The sequence below is a fragment of the Phyllobates terribilis genome, unplaced genomic scaffold (assembly GCF_046119375.1).
Source record: "Phyllobates terribilis strain yellow unplaced genomic scaffold, ASM4611937v1 Scaffold_11__3_contigs__length_659146591, whole genome shotgun sequence".
In the NCBI taxonomy this organism is placed as follows: domain Eukaryota; kingdom Metazoa; phylum Chordata; class Amphibia; order Anura; family Dendrobatidae; genus Phyllobates; species Phyllobates terribilis.
The window spans coordinates 533,429,260-533,451,570 of NW_027362771.1; the positions used below are offsets into that span (position 1 = coordinate 533,429,260).

At 46.6% G+C, this 22,311-nt stretch overlaps 1 protein-coding gene across 2 annotated transcripts in view; it reads left to right on the forward strand.

Moving 5' to 3' along the window:
- NUDCD3 (NudC domain containing 3) overlaps positions 1-22,042 on the forward strand; it is a 37,898-nt gene extending 15,856 nt beyond the window's left edge. The window contains exons 5-8 of one of the 2 annotated variants that reach the window (XM_073653778.1): positions 10,829-10,972; positions 12,282-12,470; positions 16,229-16,531; positions 18,923-22,042. In XM_073653778.1, coding sequence (XP_073509879.1) covers positions 10,829-10,972; positions 12,282-12,470; positions 16,229-16,531; positions 18,923-19,033 — 747 coding nt within the window. In that variant the 3' untranslated portion in view covers positions 19,034-22,042. The remainder of the gene's footprint in view (positions 1-10,828; positions 10,973-12,281; positions 12,471-16,228; positions 16,532-18,922) is intronic. The other variant, XM_073653779.1, reaches the window with a different exon arrangement.
- Positions 22,043-22,311: the final 269 nt, after the last annotated feature.

Here is a 22,311-nt window from a genome sequence, read left to right on the forward strand (position 1 = left end):
CCAAACACATCTCCAGGCTGTGTAAGGGCTATTTGACCAAGAAGGAGAGTGATGGGGTGCTACGCCAGATGACCTGGCCTCCACAGTCACCAGACCTGAACCCAATCGAGATGGTTTGGGGTGAGCTGGACCGCAGAGTGAAGGCAAAAGGGCCAACAAGTGCTAAGCATCTCTGGGAACTCCTTCAAGATTGTTGGAAGACCATTTCCGGTGACTACCTCTTGAAGCTCATCAAGAGAATGCCAAGAGTGTGCAAAGCAGTCATCAAAGCAAAAGGTGGCTACTTTGAAGAACCTAGAATATAAGACATATTTTCAGTTGTTTCACACTTTGTTGTTAAGTATATAATTCCACATTTGTTAATTCATAGTTTTGATGCCTTCAGTGTGAATGTACAATTTTCAAAGTCATGAAAATACAGAAAAATCTTTAAATGAGAAGGTGTGTCCAAACTGTTGGTCTGTACTGTGTGTGTGTATATATATATATATATATATATATATATATATATATATATATGTGATTATTTTGTTATTTTACAGCATTACCTCCCTTTGGCCCAATTTTGTTTGATCTCGTGCCACTCCTTTATTCAGAGCAGGCATAACTTTTTCATTTGTGTAGCTGTTTGAGACCTTATGTTTCATGAACATTGTTGGGTTTTTCTTTGCCCCATGTCTATATTTAGTTGTTGTTTTCTTGTTTTATACCATTCCTGATTTACATTTTTACATGTTTATTTTCCCCATGCAAACAGGCTGCCGATCATCTGACAAACAAGCAAAACGCTCGTTCGTAGGGTGAAATGATCTTTTGGGTTGCCAAAAAAGATCATCGTTCTCGGCAGCACGTCATCCTGTGTAAACAGGACATGCATTCCTGAGAACAGTGGCAGCCTATATGCATTGAATGATACAGATGCATCTCACTGAATTAGAATATCATCAAAAAGTTAATTTATTTCAGTTCTTCAATGCAAAAAGTGAAGCTCATATATTATATAGAGTCATTACACACAGAGTGATCTATTTCAAGTGTTTATTTCTGTTAATGTTGATGATTATGGCTTACAGCCATTGAAAACACAAAAGTCATTATCTCAGTAAATTAGAATAATTAACAAAAAACACCTGCGAAGGCTTCCCAAATGTTTAAAAAGGTCCCTTAGTCTGTTTCAGTAGGCTCCACAATCATGGGGAAGACTGCTGACTTGACAGATGTCCAGAAGGCAGTCATTGACACACTCCACAAGGTCCCAGAGTCTGGAGGAAGAGTGGAGAGGCCACAATCCAAGCTGCTTGAGGTCTAGTGTGAAGTTTCCACAATCAGTGATGGTTTGGGGAGCCATGTCATCTGCTGGTGTAGGTCCACTGTGTTTTATCAAGACCAAAGCGCAGCCGTCTACCAGGACATTTTAGAGCACTTCATGCTTCCCTCTACCGACAAGCTTTTTGGGGAAGGAAATATCATTCTTTCTGCAGGACTTGGCCCCTGTTCACACTGCCAAAAGTACCAATACCTGGTTTACAAATAACAGTATCACTGAGCTTGATTGGCAGCAAACTCACCTGACCTTAACCCCATAGAGAATCTATTATAGAGAATCTATGGGGTATTGTCAAGAGGAAGATGAGAGACACCAGACCCAACAATGCAGACGAGCTGAAGGCTGCTATCAAAGCCACCTGGGCTTCCATAACACCTCAGCAGTGCCACAGGCTGATCGCCTCCATGCCACATTGCCGCATTGATGCAGTAATTGATGCAAAAGGAGCCCGACCAAGTATTGAGGGCATTTACTGAACATACATTTCAGTAGGATAACATTTTGGATTTTAAAAACATTTTTCAAGCTGTTTTTATAAAGTATTCTAATTTACTGAGATAATGACTTTTGTGTGTTCATTGGCTGTAAGCCATAATCCTCAACATTAACAGAAATAAACACTTGAAATAGATCACTCTGTTTGTAATGACTCTATATAATATATGAGTTTCACTTTTTGTATTGAAGAACTGAAATAAATTAATTTTTTGATGATGTTCTAATTTAGTGAGAAGCACCTGTATGTTACTGATGGTTCTTTGTGCTTATTATGGGGTCCACCTCTCTAAACGGCAGGACGATTGACAATTATGTACCAATCGGTGGTCATTTAATGTCGCATAATGTTGCTGTTGCTGACCGCTCACAGGCATCACGTGACCCCCGGCTCCCCCCAGATTGCTGGGCTGTGGGTGGGGTTTCCTTGCACATCACAGCCCAGCATCCACCGCGCGCTTCCCCTCTCCTCTGCATTCATTGGGAAAGCGTGCTGTGGATACTGGGCTGTGACGTGCTGGGAAACCCCACCCACAGCCCAGCAAGCAGTGGGGAGCGCGTCACTGGGTCACCCCCGGCCGCAGCCGGAACTTGACGTGACATCAGCGGATGCCAGAGCCGGGGGTCACGTGTTGCCTGTGAGCGATCAGCGATAGCACCGCTCAAAGGCAATAAAAACCACACAAGGTATTTACAAAAACACTTATCTCCACCGTTTAAATCTTTTGGGGCATTTTTTATAGTAGTGGACAACCTCTTTAAGGTAAGAAGTCATATCAAAAACTTCACTTGCAAACACTTGTTTCGGGGATGTTTGCCCCTCATCAGTGTGAAGTAGGAGATCTGATTTGGCTGGCTGAGAGGCCTCTGATGTGGGTCAGAAGGGGACCTAGATGGCAGTAAGTAAATAGGAGAGACATCTGGTGATATGTTAATTATCTCACCTTTTTCTTTCCTTCTAAATCGTACAGCGCTGGAATATTTAACATATTACCTTTTACATTGAACTGAAGATATGCTATAAACCCAAGGGCGTAGATTGGGAGGTCGGACACAGATAGTTCGGGATGTGGGGGCAACATAGGAAAACGATGCCTGGGGATCCTGCCTTCAGCTGGAGCTGTTGTAACCTGATCCCGGCAACAGCTCCGTCAAGAAAAAGTATGTAATGTGTATAACACATTCATGGATTTGACCATAAGCCGTATGTAGTGCCGGCGTCCCTGCCCTCTGCTAGGCAGGGACGCTGCTCCTCTCACCGCTCTGCTCCGTGCCCGGCATCCTCCCCCCGCTCTGCTGTCAGCGCGCGCTCCGTCCCGGCGTCCTCCTCCTGCTCTGCTCTCAGCGCGCGCTCCTTCCCGGCCCCTGTGCTTAGGGCGCGCGCGCGCGCGCTCCCCTCCTCTTAAAGGGGCCGCGCGCGCCGCCCTAAAGAGTCCCCGGCCAATGGCCGGAGGACTTCATCATATATAAGGCACCTCCTCCAAAATGGAGGTGCCCGAGCAATGTTGTTTGCACCTGTGTCTCACCTGTGCTTCAGCCCTCAGGTCCCGTTGCCAGTTACCTGCCAGTTACCTGCCAGTTACCTGCCAGTTTCCTGCCAGTTTCCTGCTAGTTACCTGCCTGATTCCTGCCTGAATACTTGTTACCTGCCTGCCTGCCTGAGGTCCGACGGTCTGCCTTACAACTCCGGTCAGTCTGTCTAAGGACCAACTTGTCCGCTCACCTGGGAGCGCACATCAGCTACCTGCCTGCTTGCCTGAGGTCCGACGGTCTGCCTTACAACTCCGGTCAGTCTGTCTATGGACCAGCTTGCCCGCTCACCTGGGAGCGCTTCTCCGCTACCTGCCTGCTTGCCAGCCCGGAGGCTCCGTTGTCACGTGCTGTGACCACCAGCTATCTCAGAGACTCTTGCCCGCTCACCTGGGAGCGCATCTCCGTTACCTGCCTGCTTGCCAGCCCGGAGGTCCCGTTGTCACGTGCGGTGACCACCAGCTATTCCAGAGACTCTTGCCCGCTCACCTGGGAGCGCTTCTCCGTTACCTACCTGCCTGCCAGCCCGGAGGTTCCGCCGTCACGTGCTGTGACCACCTGCTATTCCAGAGACTCTCGCTTGCTCACCTGGGAGCACACATCTACCATCTGCCTGCTAGCCTACCCGGAGGCTCTGCCATCACAGGTCGTACCTACCCCTTACCCAGAGACTGCCCTGATCACTTGCCGTAACTCCCTGTCCGTTCACCCAGAGACTGCCACCCGCTCCCTTACAAGGGCCGCCCCCTTGTATAGTAGCTCAGAGGTTCCGCCTCCTGGACCCGTTACAGTTTGCTCGGGCCATGGAACCCGGTGGCACCCAAGCTCCCTCGCTCTCGGACCTCTGTCTTGAACTGTCCCATCAGAGGTCCCAACAGGAGGCCATCCTGGGTCACCTGCGGAATGTTAATACTCGCCTGAACACTCTGTCTGATCCACCAACAACCTCCGCCAGTGCCATATCTTGCAATCCGGCAGCTCCGCTGCCCACTAATACTATGGTATCCTACCCCGGACCCCGGCTCTCTGCACCTCCTCGCTTCGGAGGCGACCCCGTCCAGGCTCGGGGCTTCATAAATCAGTGCACCCTGCACTTTGAACTTTTGTCCCATCAGTTTAATTCCGACCGGGCCAAAATTGCCTTTATCATGTCCCATCTCACCGGGGAGGCCCTGGCCTGGCTAAATCCTCTATGGGAGAGAGGAGACCCCCTGGTGTCCAACTTGCCTGCTTTTCTCTCGGCTTTCCGGAAAGTCTTCGACGAACCCGGACGGAAGACCTCATCCGCATCCTCTCTGCTACGCCTCCGTCAGGAGGGTCTCACCGTGGGCCAATATGCCATACGGTTCCGCACCCTTGCCTCGGAGCTGGCCTGGGATAACGACGCTCTGGTATCCGTCTTCTGGGAGGGTCTGTCCGGTCGTATTAAAGATGAACTTGCTGGTCGGGACATTCCTACCTCTCTCGATGATCTAATAACCCTTGCCACCCGGATTGACCTACAGTTCCAAGAGCGTGCCAAAGAGGTCACCCGTGAGAGAAGGATTCCACGTTTAGCTCCTACTTTCCAGAAACCCGTCATTCCCTCCGTCTCTCCCCAGGTACACTCTCCTGAGCCTATGCAGGTCGACCAGACCAAGATGGTCAAAACCCGTCAGGACTCACGCCGTGCCGAGGGGAGCTGCTTCTACTGTGGCAGTAAGGAGCACCGGATCCGTGCCTGCCCGGAGAGGTCGGGAAACGCCTGTGTCTAGGTTCGCTCAGAGAGGTCCACCTAGACAAGAATAAATCCTCTCCATCCCTGCTGTTGTCTGTTTCGATCATCTACGGGGAGAACCGTTATTTCGAACTAGCCCAACTTGACTCTGGAGCAGCCGGGAACCTTATTTCACAGTCCCTGGTTGAGAAATACCGCATCCCCACCAAACCTCTGGCTGTACCCTTGTCTGTCGCTGCCGTGGATGGGGGCCTCTTACCTCGCCCCATTCAACTCATCACCGAATCCATTACCCTGCAGGTGGGAATGCTGCATTCTGAAAGTATCTCCTTTCATGTTCTGCCTGGACTCTCTCACGCCCTCTTGCTAGGTCTACCCTGGCTCCAGAGACATGCACCCGTGCTAGACTGGCAAACCGGAGAGGTCCTTCGCTGGGGACAAGACTGTCATAAAACCTGCCTGGTTCCCGTCCATCCCGTCCGTCCTTCTCCTACCCCAGCTAATCTACCTGGACTTCCGATTCCTTATTGGTCTTATGCAGATGTCTTTAATAAAAAGGAGGCAGAGACATTACCACCACATAGACCATACGACTGTCCCATCGATCTGCTACCCGGTACTACTCCTCCCCGTGGGCGTATCTATCCTTTATCCGCTGCTGAGACCCGGTCAATGTCCGAATATATTGAGGAGAATCTGGCCAGAGGATTCATCCGGAAATCTACCTCCCCGGCGGGAGCAGGCTTCTTTTTCGTCAAAAAGAAGGACGGCTCTCTCCGTCCCTGTATAGACTATAGAGGCCTAAACCTGATCACGGTGAAGAATAAGTACCCCCTTCCGCTCATTCCAGAATTATTTGATCGTCTGAGGGGGGCTAGGATCTTCACCAAACTGGACCTTCGTGGGGCGTACAACCTGGTTCGTATTCGTCAGGGGGATGAATGGAAGACGGCATTCAACACCCGGGACGGCCACTATGAATACCTGGTAATGCCCTTTGGTCTCTGTAACGCTCCTGCCGTCTTTCAAGAGTTGGTCAATGACATCTTCCGGGACCTTCTCTACTCCTGCGTAGTGGTGTACCTGGACGACATCTTGGTCTTCTCTCCGGATCTCCAGACTCACCGGAGGGACGTTCGTCAGGTCCTGCTCAGGCTAAGGCAGAACCATCTCTACGCTAAATTTGAGAAGTGCCTCTTTGAGCAGACCTCGCTTCCGTTTCTGGGCTACATTATCTCTCAGACCGGCCTACAAATGGATCCTGAGAAACTGTCTGCCATCGAGAAATGGCCCCGACCGGAGGGGTTGAAGGCCATTCAGCGATTCCTGGGCTTCGCCAACTACTACCGCCTCTTCATACCACACTTCTCTTCCCGGACGGCCCCAATTTCTGCGCTCACCCGTAAAGGTACTAATCCCAAAGAGTGGCCACCCGAAGCAGAGGAGGCCTTTCTTTCCCTTAAACAGGCCTTCTCTTCCGCCCCGGTGCTGCATCGCCCAGATGGCAACAAGCAGTTCTTCCTGGAAGTTGACGCCTCCTCCTCTGGAGCCGGAGCAGTACTCACTCAAAAATCATCTTCCGGGAGGATGGTAACTTGTGGCTTCTTCTCAAAACTCTTCTCCTCCTCAGAGCGCAATTATTCCATAGGAGACCGAGAGTTATTGGCCATCAAACTGGCATTGGAGGAGTGGCGTTACCTGCTCGAGGGGGCTCTTCACCCGGTAATAATTTACACTGACCACAAGAACTTGGCTTACCTCCAGCATGCCCAGAGACTTAACCCGCGCCAAGCCCGGTGGTCCTTGTTTTTTGCTCGTTTTGATTTTGTCCTTCATTTTCGCCCGGCTGACAAAAACGTCAAGGCGGACGCCTTGTCTCGATCCTTTCTGGTGTCTGATCTCGAGGAGGATCCGAAACACATCATCGATCCCGCCAGAGTAATGCAGGTGGCTCCCGTGAGTCTAAATCGTCTTCCTCCTGGTAAGACGTTCGTACCAGTACCTGATCGGGAGAAGATCCTACACTGGGGTCATTCGTCTAAACTAGCTGGCCACGCCGGTCAGAAAAAGACCCTCCAGCTTATTACCCGGCACTACTGGTGGCCTAACCTGCACAAGGATGTAATTGACTTTGTTTCTGCCTGTGTGTCCTGCGCCCGCAACAAAGTTCCGAGACACCTGCCGGCCGGCCGCCTCCTACCTCTGCCAGTACCTGCTGCCCCCTGGCAGCATATAGCGATGGACTTCATAACTGATCTGTCCGTCTCTGCCGGTTGTACGGTCATTTGGGTGGTCGCTGACCGCTTTTCCAAGATGGCTCACTTCATTCCACTGCCAGGTCTTCCGTCTGCACCCGAGCTGGCTAAAGACTTTATCCGCCACATCTTCCGTCTTCATGGCCTGCCCCGTCACATCGTGTCGGATCGAGGAGTACAGTTCACTTCCCGTTTCTGGAGAGCCACTTGTAAATTGCTGGACGTCACCCTGGACTTCTCCTCCGCTTACCACCCACAGTCTAATGGTCAAGTGGAGCGGATCAATCAGAACCTGACCAGTTACCTTCGGCACTTCGTTAATGCCCACCATTCTGACTGGGTGGATCTCCTGCCATGGGCCGAATTCTCGTACAACAATCACGAGAGCGAGTCTTCCTCCAAATCCCCGTTTTTTGTAGTCTACGGTCAGCATCCTCGGATCCCGTTTCCCGTCTCCACCTCGGTGGACAATCCGGCTGCGGAATCTCTTGTTAACAAATTTTCCTCCATATGGGAGAGTACCCGGTCCGCACTCCTTCTGTCATCCGAGCGTATGAAAAGACACGCTGACAAAAAACGTCTGGACCCTCCTCAATTCCGCCCTGGGGATAAAGTCTGGCTCTCGTCCAAATATGTCCGGCTCAAGATCCCTTCCTATAAGTTAGGGCCTCGGTTCATCGGCCCACTGGAGGTCATCAGTCAGATCAACCCGGTGGCCTATAAATTGAAACTCCCGGCCAACTTACGGATCCCTAACTCCTTCCATGTGTCTCTCCTCAAACCTGTGGTGCTTAACTCTTTTTCCAAGTCTACAGGTACGCCTCCTGCTCCGGTTTCTGCTGAGGACGAGTTTGAGGTAGAGAACATTCTTGCCACCAAAAGGGTAAGAGGAAAGACCTTTTTTCTGGTAGATTGGAAGGGGTTTGGTCCTGAGGAGAGAACGTGGGAGCCCCGGGAGAACATCCATGCCCCTCTCATCCTAGCTAAATTTCTGTCTGGCCTAAAAAAGGGGGGGCCTAAAGGGGGGGGTACTGTAGTGCCGGCGTCCCTGCCCTCTGCTAGGCAGGGACGCTGCTCCTCTCACCGCTCTGCTCCGTGCCCGGCATCCTCCCCCCGCTCTGCTGTCAGCGCGCGCTCCGTCCCGGCGTCCTCCTCCTGCTCTGCTCTCAGCGCGCGCTCCTTCCCGGCCCCTGTGCTTAGGGCGCGCGCGCGCGCGCTCCCCTCCTCTTAAAGGGGCCGCGCGCGCCGCCCTAAAGAGTCCCCGGCCAATGGCCGGAGGACTTCATCATATATAAGGCACCTCCTCCAAAATGGAGGTGCCCGAGCAATGTTGTTTGCACCTGTGTCTCACCTGTGCTTCAGCCCTCAGGTCCCGTTGCCAGTTACCTGCCAGTTACCTGCCAGTTACCTGCCAGTTTCCTGCCAGTTTCCTGCTAGTTACCTGCCTGATTCCTGCCTGAATACTTGTTACCTGCCTGCCTGCCTGAGGTCCGACGGTCTGCCTTACAACTCCGGTCAGTCTGTCTAAGGACCAACTTGTCCGCTCACCTGGGAGCGCACATCAGCTACCTGCCTGCTTGCCTGAGGTCCGACGGTCTGCCTTACAACTCCGGTCAGTCTGTCTATGGACCAGCTTGCCCGCTCACCTGGGAGCGCTTCTCCGCTACCTGCCTGCTTGCCAGCCCGGAGGCTCCGTTGTCACGTGCTGTGACCACCAGCTATCTCAGAGACTCTTGCCCGCTCACCTGGGAGCGCATCTCCGTTACCTGCCTGCTTGCCAGCCCGGAGGTCCCGTTGTCACGTGCGGTGACCACCAGCTATTCCAGAGACTCTTGCCCGCTCACCTGGGAGCGCTTCTCCGTTACCTACCTGCCTGCCAGCCCGGAGGTTCCGCCGTCACGTGCCGTGACCACCTGCTATTCCAGAGACTCTCGCTTGCTCACCTGGGAGCACACATCTACCATCTGCCTGCTAGCCTACCCGGAGGCTCTGCCATCACAGGTCGTACCTACCCCTTACCCAGAGACTGCCCTGATCACTTGCCGTAACTCCCTGTCCGTTCACCCAGAGACTGCCACCCGCTCCCTTACAAGGGCCGCCCCCTTGTATAGTAGCTCAGAGGTTCCGCCTCCTGGACCCGTTACACCGTACGTGTCAGAGAACCACAGACCATGCGAAGTGGCTTGAGAATCCGTCCCCTGTGACGACCAATTGCTGGTATTGTCTGACAATCGTGTGGCTATTGACCCGTTGTGGGTGGGCACAGCGTTAGCCGCACGGTGTGGCCGCAACCTGCCTTCGGCTGACAGATCACCAGGACAGGCAGAGCAATTCTTTTTTTTCTTTTTTATTATTGGATCGCTCCTGCTCATCAATTCCAATGATAAAACATATGGAATTATTGTGCATGCAGCTTCTTAATATAGAAGCATACATTTTGCCAAATGCCTACGCTTTTAACCCTTGGAGATACCTAGCGGAGGAATATATTATGTAACGGAAAGTAGGAAATGTCACACATCGGATAAGACAGTGATACTCGATGGAGCAGCTTGATTCTCTCCGCCATCTGTAGGTTGCATAATCTTACAAGGCTCGTCAGCCGGCTGAGCTGCCGGAGAAGACGCTGCTGCTAATCTTCTGAACCCTGCCATTTGCATGCACAAATATAGACTTGTAATAATGGGCTCTTTGTTTGGCCAAATCTTCTTTCCTTCTCATTCTTATTGTTTGTTAGTCTGACCATTTTACTGCAGAGGTCCGTGATATCCCCGTCACCATTTTGCATCCAGTGGTGGGCCCTTTAAGCATTAGAGTTATAGTTTATCTTAGAAAGGTCCTTTATTTTATAAAGGTCCTTAGAAACACTCCCCTACGTGACCTTTGCTGTTTTTCTGCACCTCTGATGTCTCATGCCGGTGTCCTCACTTAGGGTTGGTACAGATGTCCGAGCACAGATTGCAATGCACGGACTGGCTGCAGGTCTCCCGACCCGAGCGTGACTCCTTCATATATGTCTGAGGCTGTGACGCTTGGGTTAGGAGCGCCATGGCCAGTCCGTGTATTGCGGACCTTGCACAGACATCTGAAGCAGACCTTACACTTCCAGTAGGGGACACTATGTAACCATTGCAGCTAGTCAGCGGCCACTGATTGGCTGCGGCAGTGATGTGCCGTTCGAGCCAGAAGACACTGATGCACTGATTGGTTGCACCAGTCACGTGATGTACCCCTCTAGCAGAAGAGGAGGCTTGGAGACCTTTGCGGGATGTCATGTGACTGCTGCAACCAATCTGTGGGTTTTGGGTCGAGTAGTCAAGTGACGATTTCCCCGGAAGAGAAAGTGAGGAAATCAGTGGGGGACATGGAAAAAAAACACATGCTGTACATCACTGCCCATTTTTATTTTAGGACCACCAGGGAGCCATTGATAAGTAAATACATGTAGACCCTTTAACAGATTGATGCTATCCTTAACGCTTGCTTCTCCATATACTCTCCCAGGTGTCGGTGGACCTGCGCAGCACATGTATCCGAGTGGCAGCGAGAGACAGTCAAGGCGAGCGTGTCTTGATGGATGGGAACTTCACTCACAAAATAAATGCGGAGACCTCCCTGTGGAGCCTGGAACCTGGGAAATGTATCTCGGTAATAAGATAGATGATGCCTCACGTAACGCTTGTCTGGAGGCAGGTGTGAGTCCTCAGCGTTACACTGTACAGATCTGCTCGGCTTATTGTGCTGCGTAACTCTGCAGCGTATTCAAGACCAGTTCATTATCTGTACTGGTTGACACTTTAAGAACACAGTATAATCATATCCTTTACCCAGAATAAAAAAAAAATCACTAGTTTGAGCAAACTGATCATAACATTGTCATTTACTTATATCATTACCTTTAGTATAGCGCCACCTGGTGTTCATGTCCACGTAATGAGGTGAGCGGTGGTGGTCACACATGCTCTGTCGCTCTCTCCCCCAGTCAGTGACCCTGTGTTCTCAACAGAAATAACTGTCTGTCCTCAATCTCAGGGAAAGAGCAGAGGCAGTACATCTAAACAAGAGTCCTTCTACAGGAGAAGTAGAAAAGTACTATATTTTCAGCTGCCAGAAGGGGAAGGAGACAGATTCTGCCCAGGTTACATACCCAATTTCATAACAGGAGCAAAAAATTATGAAATGTTAACTTTTCATAGCACATTACCATAAAGGGAATCTATCACACGTTTTTTGCTATGTACTCTGAGGGCAACATGATGTAGAGACAGAGACCCTGATTCCAGTGATGTGTCCCTGACTGATCTGCTTGCTGTCATTTTGATATAATTACTGTATTCTCTGTTGCAGACCTACTGTAGCAGTTCTCAGAATGCTGAGCTGTGTATAACCCCACCCACACCACTGATTGACAGCTTTCTGTCAATTGGCTGCTTTCTCAGTACATCAGTGGTGGGAGGCGGGGTTTTTCAGAGAAGTTGACCAGGAGGCCCGAGACACCTAGTTCTGTAGTTATAATCTCCTGCTGATAAAACACTGATTGTATTGAAACTACAGCACACAGCCTAATAAGTGACACATCGCAGGAATCGGGGTCTCTGCTCCTACATTATCCTGCTCTCTGATTACATAACAAAAACCTGGGGACAAATTCCTATTAAATCAGCGCTTCAGGATGTTTGCTATAAAATTGATTCCTGGGATAACCTCTGACTCCGCACTGGAGCAATTGTGGACTTCTGAGCCTGCAATGAAAGCTGATGAGATCTGTAGTACTAGATGGACGCAGGTTGTGAGGCAGTGATGTACCTCTGATATACTTTACGGGCCGTTCTGTTTCACCCCCTTTAGCACATTGCGAGGTCCACCCTGCTCTCCCAGTTCACACATTCCACTGGTGGGTATATAAGGGAAATTACACATTAAAGCAATTTTTTTTGGCCCTTGGTTTCTCCCCCAGATTAGTCTGAGTAAATGCGGGGAATACTGGTGGAACGCCGTGCTAGAGGGCGAGGAGAAAATTGACATAGACAAGATCAACAAGGAGCGTGGCATGGCAACTGTGGACGACGATGAACATGCCGTGCTGGACAGGCTCACTTTTGACTATCACCAAAAGCTGCAAGGGAAGCCACAGAGCCACGAGCTGGTACGTCATAGCAGTAGATCTGATAGTGAAGGGCAATGTCAGATACAGTTTCTATGCTTATACCTACACTGACCACAGGAAAATGGCCCCATATTCTTCCTCTTGGAAACGCCTCTTCTGTCTGCAAAGGTGGCCATACACATTAGAAGAACGTCAGCCAAATCCATGTATTTGGGAGGAAACCATTGACCATAGGAGGGAGGAAGCAAATAATCTTGGCTGAACTACTATCTAAAGTGTAAGGCCAGCTTTACATCCTCCTGCTACCTCGTGCTGAATGGAAATCTAGTTTACTACCATTATACCATTCATATGAGTTATCAATTAGATTTCATAGGATTGTAAACCGAGCGCTTAGTTATGCACTAGGTAAACTGAGCGCTTAGTTATGCACTAGGTAAACTGAGCGCTTAGTTATGCACTAGGTAAACTGAGCGCTTAGTTATGCACTAGGTAAACTGAGCGCTTATTTATGCACTAGGTAAACTGAGCTCTTAGTTATGCACTAGGTAAACCGAGCGCTTAGTTATGCACTAGGTAAACAGCGCTTACACTGTGTTCCAAATTATTATGCAAATAATATTTTCTCAGATTTTACCAAATTACCTATATGAATTGCAGTCATTGTAATTTTCCAGTCAAATAACTATTAGAGTACAACTGAAAGGTTTTTGTACAAACTGCCTATGATAACAGTATATTTTTAAAAAAAGAAAAAACTCAAACTGCACTCAAAATGCATGTTCCAAATTATTATGCACAGAAAAATGGTCATTTTTGAAATTATAAGCATTAGCAGGTTATTACAAACTGAAATCAAACAGTTTTCAACTCAAAACTTTATTCTAGGTGATGTTACATTTGCACATAGGACCCCTTGTTCGAAAGGAGCTTCTGAACTCTCTCGTCCATTGAATTTGTCAGGTTTTGGATGGTTTCTGCTTTAATTGTTTTGCATGAGGACAGAATACCCTCCCAGAGCTGCTGCTTAGATGTGAACTGCCTCCCGCCATCATAGACACTCCTTTTGATGATGCTCCCGAGGTTCTCAATGGGGTTGAGGTCATGGGAGCATGGGTGCCACACCATAAGTTTGTCCCCTTTTATGCCCATAGCAGCCAGAGATGCAGATGTGTTATGTGCAGCATGAGACGGGGCATTATCATGCATGAAAATGATCTTGCTGCGGAATGCACGGTTCTTCTTCTTGAACCATGGCAGGAAGTGCTGTTTGAGAAACTCAACATACATTATGGAGTTCATCTTTACCCCATCAGGGATCCTAAAAGGGCCGACAATCTCTCTCCCCATGATTCCAGCCCAAAACATTACTCCACCTCCTCCTTGTTAGCGCCGTAGCCGTGTTTGCATGGGGTGTCCATCAACCAGCCATCCTCCACTCCATCCATCTGGACCATCGAGATCATTTCATGCATGATAATGCCCCGTCTCATGCTGCACATAACACATCTGCATCTCTGGCTGCTATGGGCATAAAAGGGGACAAACTTATGGTGTGGCACCCATGCTCTCCTGACCTCAACCCCATTGAGAACCTCTGGAGCATCATCAAAAGGAGTGTCTATGATGGCGGGAGGCAGTTCACATCTAAGCAACAGCTCTGGGAGGGTATTCTGTCCTCATGCAAAACAATTAAAGCAGAAACCATCCAAAACCTGACAAATTCAATGGACGAGAGAGTTCAGAAGCTCCTTTCGAACAAGCGGTCCTATGTGCAAATGTAACATCACCTAGAATAAAGTTTTGAGTTGAAAACTGTTTGATTTCAGTTTGTAATAACCTGCTAATGCTTATAATTTCAAAAATGACCATTTTTTTGTTCTTTATTAAAATGAAAAGGTTGAAAACTCTGCTGTGCATAATAATTTGGAACATGCATTTTGAGTGCAGTTTGAGTTTTTTATTTTTTTTAAAAATATACTGTTATCATAGGCAGTTTGTACAAAAACCTTTCAATTGTACTCTAATAGTTATTTGACTGGAAAATTACAATGACTGCAATTCAGGATATCAAGACTCTTCAGACCTACAGATCACTACCCATTCCTGCTAATACATGTGGGGACAAATGACACCGCAAGAAAGGACCTGGAAACCATCTGCAGTGACTTTGAAGACTTAGGCAAGAAAGTGAAAGAATTGGGAGCGCAGGTGGTCTTCTCATCCATCCTCCCAGTGGATGGCCATGGAACAATGAGGTGGAATAAGATTCTACAGGTGAACAACTGGCTACGTCGATGGTGCCGTCAACAAGGATTTGGATTTCTGGATCACGGAATGAATTACCTATACGATGGACTACTTGCTAGAGATGGGGTGCACCTTACGAAGACTGGAAAACATGTATTTGGAAGTCGCCTTGCTACACTCATCAGAAGAGCTTTAAACTAGAACAATGTGGGAAGGGAAGCAAAAGGCCAGAAAAAGCCATACAGCTGACAAATACTATTGAGATCTCTGCTACTGGAAGTGGAAAGGAAGAACAAAGACAAAACAATTTAAATAATAAAAATATGGGACGAAGAGAAACCAATCACAAACTAAAATGTTTTTATACAAATGCACAAAGCATGGGCAACAAACAAGGAGAATTGGAACTACTAATGCAGGAAAAGGAATATGATGTCATTGGAATCACTGAAACTTGGTGGGACGATACACATGATTGGAATAAAAGGCTAAAAGGATACAACTTATTTGCAAGAAACAGACTTGATAAACGAGGAGGAGGTGTTGCATTGTATGTTAGAAAAGCGTATATCTGCACAGAGATGGAAGCTTCAGAGACTGGGAGTTCTGTGGAAACTGTTTGGGTAAGAATACAAGGAGAGAACAACGGAAAGGACACCATTGTAGGCATTTACTACAGGCCACCTGGGCAAGCTGAAGATATGGATGAACTCTTTATGTATCAAATGACCAAGTTCTCCAAAAAATATGACGTAGTGGTCATGGGAGATTTCAACTATCCAGACATTTGTTGGGAATCTCTCTCAAGTAAAACTAACAGGTCAAGCAAATTCTTATCCTCTCTTGCTGACAACTTTATCTTCCAAAAGGTAGGGGAGAAAACAAGGGGATCTGCTACTTTGGATCTAATCCTTACAAACAGGGAGGAAATGGTTGAGGAGGTAAAGGTGGCTGGGACCCTAGGAGGCAGCGATCATGCTATTATAGAATTTTGGATAACTAGAGGAGGAAGACATGTGAAGACTCAAACTTCAAGGTTAGATTTTAGAAAGGCAGGTTTTAAGAGACTCAGAAAGAGAATAGGAGGGATCCAATGGCTGGATGTCCTTAAGGACAAAAATGTCCAGGAAGGATGGGAAATTTTTAAAAATGAGATTCTCAAAGCACAATCGTTAACAATCCCGAAAAGTAGGAAGAATGGGAAGCATTTAAGGAAACCAGGATGGATGAACACAGAACTTAAACACATGCTAAAAAGAAAGAAAGAAATGTTTATTAAATGGAAAGAGGGAGGCATATCTAAAGAAGATTATAATGCAGTCTGCAGATCCTGTAGGGCACGTATCAGGTTAGCTAAAGCTGACAATGAATTAAGGCTTGCAAGAGATGTCAAAAGCAATAAAAAAGGATTTTGGGGGTATGTCAAAAGTAAAAGAAAAGTCAAAGATGCTATAGGATTTTTACAGGATGAAAATGGAGAAATGGTAAGAGAGGATGTTGAGAAGGCCGAACTTTTTAATTCCTATTTTGCATCTGTTTTCTCTCAGAAAGAAAATGTAACATCAACTGATCTTCACTGTCCTTTTAAAGGAATAGAGGAATCCAAGTTATCTGTAAACAGAAAGATTGTGAGGGAATATTTAGCTAACATAAATGAGTTCAAGTCACCAGGTCCAGATGAATTACACCCCAGAGTACTGAAGGAGATCGTAGAAGAAATTTTAGAACCACTCTCCATAATCTTTGAAAATTCTTGGAGAACAGGAGAAGTCCCAGAAGACTGGAGAAGAGCAAATGTTGTTCCTATCTTCAAAAAGGGGAAGAAGGTGGACCCAGGGAACTATAGGCCGGTGAGTCTGACTTCTATACCAGGAAAGATCTTTGAACAAATTATTAAACAACATGTATGTAAGTACATGGATAAGAATGAAGTGATTAACCAGAGCCAGCATGGGTTTGTAACTAACAAGTCATGTCAGACTAACTTAATTTCCTTCTATGACAGAATCACTGACTGGGTGGATCAGGGAAATGCTGTAGATATAGTATATCTTGACTTCAGCAAAGCATTTGACAAAGTATCTCACACCATCCTTATTGAAAAAATGACCAAGTATGCAATGGACCAGGCAACTGTTAGGTGGATTCATAACTGGCTTAGTGATCGGACTCAAAGGGTGGTTGTAAATGGCTTCACATCCAGCTGGGTGAATGTCTCAAGTGGGGTACCACAGGGCTCCGTCCTGGGACCTGTATTGTTCAACATCTTTATCAATGATTTAGATGAAGGAATTGAGGGTAAACTGATTAAATTTGCTGATGACACAAAGCTAGGAGGGATAGCTAATACTAGAGAAGAGAGAGAGAGGATTCAAAAAGACCTAAATAAACTGGAGCAGTGGGCAGCAACCAACAGAATGGTTTTTAACAGGGAAAAATGCAAAGTACTACATCTGGGCAATAAAAATGAAAAAAGCATATACAGAATGGGAGGAATAGAGCTAAGCAACAGTACATGTGAAATAGACTTAGGTATACTAATAGATCATAGACTGAACATGAGTCAACAGTGTGATGCAGCAGCAAAAAAGGCAAATACAATTCTGGGATGTATTAACAGAAGCATACAGTCTAGATCACGTGAAGTCATTATCGGTCTTTACTCCTCTTTGGTCAGACCTCATCTGGAATACTGTGTACAGTTTTGGGCACCACATTTTAAAAAAGACATAGACAAACTGGAGCAAGTTCAGAGAAGAGCGACCAGAATGGTGACTGGTCTGCAAACCATGTCCTATGAGGAACGGTTGCAGGATTTGGGAATGTTTAGCTTGCAAAAAAGAAGACTGAGAGGAGACTTAATAGCTGTCTACAAATATGTCAAGGGCTGTCACATTGTAGAAGGATCATCTTTATTCTCATTTGCACAAGGAAAGACTAGAAGCAATGGGATGAAACTAAATGGGAGGAGACACAGATTAGATATTAGAAAAAACTTTTTGACAGTTAGGGTGATTAATGAGTGGAACAGGCTGCCACGAGAGGTGGTGAGTTCCCCTTCAATGGACGTCTTCAAACAGAGGCTGGACAGACATCTGTCTGAGATGATCTAGTGAATCCTGCTTTGAGCAGGGGGTTGGACCAGATGACCCAGGAGGTCCCTTCCAACTCTACCATTCTATGATTCTATGATATAGGTAATTTGGGAAAATCTGAGAAAATATTATTTGCATAATAATTTGGAACACAGTGTAGTTATGCACTCGGTAAACTGAGCGCTTAGTTATGCACCAGGTAAACTGAGCGCTTAGTTATGCACTAGGTAAACTGAGCGCTTAGTTATGCACTAGGTAAACTGAGCGCTTAATTATGCACTAGGTAAACTGAGCGCTTAGTTATGCACTAGGTAAACTGAGCACTTAGTTATGCACTAGGTAAACTGAGCGATTAGTTATGCACTCGGTAAACTGAGCGCTTAGTTATGCACTCGGTAAACTGAGCGCTTAGTTATGCACTAGGTAAACTGAGCGCTTAGTTATGCACTAGGTAAACTGAGCGCTTAGTTATGCACTCGGTAAACTGAGCGCTTAGTTATGCACTCGGTAAACTGAGCGCTTAGTTATGCACTCGGTAAACTGAGCGCTTAGTTATGCACTCGGTAAACTGAGCGCTTAGTTATGCACTCGGTAAACTGAGCGCTTAGTTATGCACTCGGTAAACTGAGCGCTTAGTTATGCACTCGGTAAACTGAGCGCTTAGTTATGCACTCGGTAAACTGAGCGCTTAGTTATGCACTCGGTAAACTGAGCGCTTAGTTATGCACTCGGTAAACTGAGCGCTTAGTTATGCACTCGGTAAACTGAGCGCTTAGTTATGCACTCGGTAAACTGAGCGCTTAGTTATGCACTCGGTAAACTGAGCGCTTAGTTATGCACTCGGTAAACTGAGCGCTTAGTTATGCACTCGGTAAACTGAGCGCTTAGTTATGCACTCGGTAAACTGAGCGCTTAGTTATGCACTAGGTAAACTGAGCGCTTAGTTATGCACTAGGTAAACTGAGCGCTTAGTTATGCACTAGGTAAACTGAGCGCTTAGTTATGCACTAGATAAATTTCATATTCAGGAAACTTGGAAAGCTAATTGACAATTAGTCTGGGAACTGTAACTTGTATGGCTTTTGTAGGAGCAGACGCCTTATATGATTGACCATACAATGCTGCCTTATTCTTGTTCCCTTACAGAAAGTCCATGACATGCTGAAGAAAGGATGGGAAGCGGATGGCTCGCCGTTCAAGGGGCAGGCGTTTGACCCTTCCATGTTCAACATCACGCCAGGTGCCGTGCAGTTCTGACACTGGAACAAGATCTAGCGTGTCCCTCCTGCGGCCAAAGTTTACACAGTCACAGCCGCGCCTCCCTCTATCATTACAATACACTTCCACGTATAACAGTGTATTTGAGTGCTGATTTATAATCGGTTTGATCTGGAGTTTTTATTGTAATTCTGCCGAACATTTTTCCCTCCCAATTTTTTTTTTATTTTTATTTTTTGTGTTTCAAACTGGTGCAAATTTTCTGTTTCCACTCTGATGACATTTCCAGCAAGGACATTGGTAAGACAGAGGTAGACATATGAGTTAGATCATGTTTTATTGTATTTTTCAGTTCACCCAGGAAAATGAGGAAAATTAAGAAAATCCCAGTAAAACCAAATCTACACATTGGGAGGGAAACTCAGCAAAAAAAAAACAAAAGCGGTATTTGCCAGCAATCACAAAGGTGATCTGCAGGTAAATACTATTTTATATGCAAAGTGGTCTAATTAGAAATGAAGTAAAATTTTTCCTACAGTGCTCGCTTCCAGTCTTCGGGGACAGTGAATAGTCGGTGGTCACTACACTATCACTTCCCTGCTCCTTGACTGACCTCTTGCGCTGCGCACCCTGACAGTCAAGGAGCAGGGAAGCATTATAATGATACGCTTACTGTTCACTGCCCCCCGCACCGCCCCGATGACTTGAAGTGAGCAGCTTCAGAACAAATAAAATTTTCTCCCCATAGTCGCACTTCCAATTAAACTGCTACACATGTTCAGCACGGTATTTTTTTTTATAAGATCATTTCTTATTAAACAAATTTTTTTCACTTTTTTTTGATTGTACATACATTACAACAATTTTAGCTATATAATATTCAATCAAAAAGAAAACAAACTCCCTCCCCCTTTTGGTAACAAAAAAAATATATAATGAAAATTTAAAAACAAAATGTTCTATAATGGATGAAGTCATTGACAATACTAGTATATTAAAACTGTTTTTCCCTGCAGATTAGCTCTCTGGCTGCAGGCAAAGATGTTTTTGCTGACAGGTTCCCTTTACCCTCTTGCTTTAATAAGAGGAGCATAGAAGCACCCTATGTGAACCTGTCTTCCTCTCTGAACAGAAATATGTTTTCCATATCATACTTTGCAAAACTGCTATATCAACATCTGCACCAAGCTGAAAAACTAAACCATAAGGCTATGTGCCCACGATGCAGAAATGCTCCGGATTTTTTCCTGAGCGTTTCTGCATCTCCCTGGCAGAAAAAACGCATGCGGATTGTACATGCGGATTGTACATGCGTTTTCCTGCCAGGGACATGCGGATGTGAAGCGTTCTTCACTTGCATTTCCGCATTCGGGTTGTCAAGCGCTTTCCAAGTGATTTTAGCATCACTTGGAAAGTGCTTGACAACTTGGTCACACTATATAAATCCATGCAACCGGCATGGATTTATATAGTGTGACCGTAAAGAATGGTAAAAAATAAATATATACTTACCTTCTGATGGCCCCCGGAGTCTTTATTCGATGCGTCTCGGCTTGCCGGCAGCTCGCGGTACACTGAAAGGACCTGCCGACGTCAGCGGTCGCGTGACCCGTCACATGACTAAATGACGTCATGGCAGGTCCTTGAGTCCACCGCGATCTGCCGGCAAGCCAGGACAAAGACACCGGGGGCCATCAGAAGGTAAGTATAATGTTTATTTTTTTTTTTTATTCTTTTTTTTACAGGTTCTATGGTACCCGGGTCCGGGGGAGAGTCTCCTATCCTCCAGACCCGGGTACCATCCGCACATTGAAACGCATGGATGCCGCATGTACAGATCCAGTGATGCGGATTCCATGCGTTTCAATGCAAGTCAATGGCGGCGAAAACGCAGCGCTGCCGCAAAATAATTGGTAGTGCTGCATTTTTTTCCGCAATGATAATCCGCAGCGGAAATTTCCGCAGCATGTGCACAGCACATGCGGATTATCATTGGGGACCATGGCAGACCTTCTACCAAGCATTTTTTAAGTGTTTCTGCAGCGGAATTGCCGCTGCGGAAACGCTTAAAAAAAGCATTGTGGGCACACAGCCTAAGGTAGGCTTCCTCTACCCAACTCACAGCATTAAACGACCGCCGATCGGTAAATATTTACCAGTCGGTGGTCATTTAATAGCCTGTTTACACAGACAGATCACGCCTAATGAATGATCTGTATTATCCTCAGCATGGAGTAAACAGGACTTGCGCTGCCGAGAACAATGATCTTTTGTGCACCACAGAAGATCATTTCACTCGACGAACAAGCGGTTTACTCGTTCGTCAGGTGAAACAAGCCTCCTAGAAGCCCTTCTTCATGATAATCTTGCAGTATAAACAGACCCTAAATTGGGGAGGTAGGGGTTAGTTGCTTGGGAACAGTATAAGTGAAGATGCACATGTTTTCCTGATGCGGATTTGGCCACGGAGCAAATTTTTGCATGTGTTGCAGATTTGCTTCAGGTTTTACCCTTTGGAATTCAAAGTGTAAAATTTGCAGTAAGTCCACGGTAAATCTGCAACAAAAAACGTGAGTATTTTGCAGTGGAAAAATATGACGTGTGAATCTTCTCTAGTTGTCTGTAAGCAGTAGGGTTGGAGTAAGATTGATCCAGTGCGGAAAATTTTGGCAACGCAGTTGTGCGACCAGATGTCTCCATGTGGCTTAGACCTGACTTCAGTTTTATTTTTTCTTATTTAATAAGTCTGTTATGTGGCCACTGAACTCTCAATCCCGGCACGATCTGAAGATGAGGGCTACCTCTGTCTACCACTTTGTTCCCTCACTCCTCCTTCCTTCAGTCTATTCTGCGCACATGGGTAAATCACTGGAGTTATTATTATTATTTTTAATTTAAAGCCATTTATAGCCTATTTGGCCCATATTTGCTCATACAATGATAACATTTCACATGTGATGAAAACCGTTGACAAGGATTATTAAAATTGTGCTAGAGGCAACCATGGTAATAAAAATGACGTTGCATATAGCAACCCTTGGATTCTAAGATCCGCGCTTCGTGATGTTTTGTTGGGTCGGAAAATTTTATTCTTATAAATGGGACCCACAGATTCATGTGGTTACAGTAGACTGCGCTGCAAATTAGGTGTTCTCTACTGTTCTGGCCTGTGAGATCCCATACGACTGATGGTGGAAACAGTACCTCCATCCAAGAGTAGTTTCTGCTGTGTCCTAGACTTCTGATTTTGGATAGGGGGCATCTCAAGATCTTTTCTCATACATAGGAACTGCCTGAGAAAAAAATGGTAGCCATTT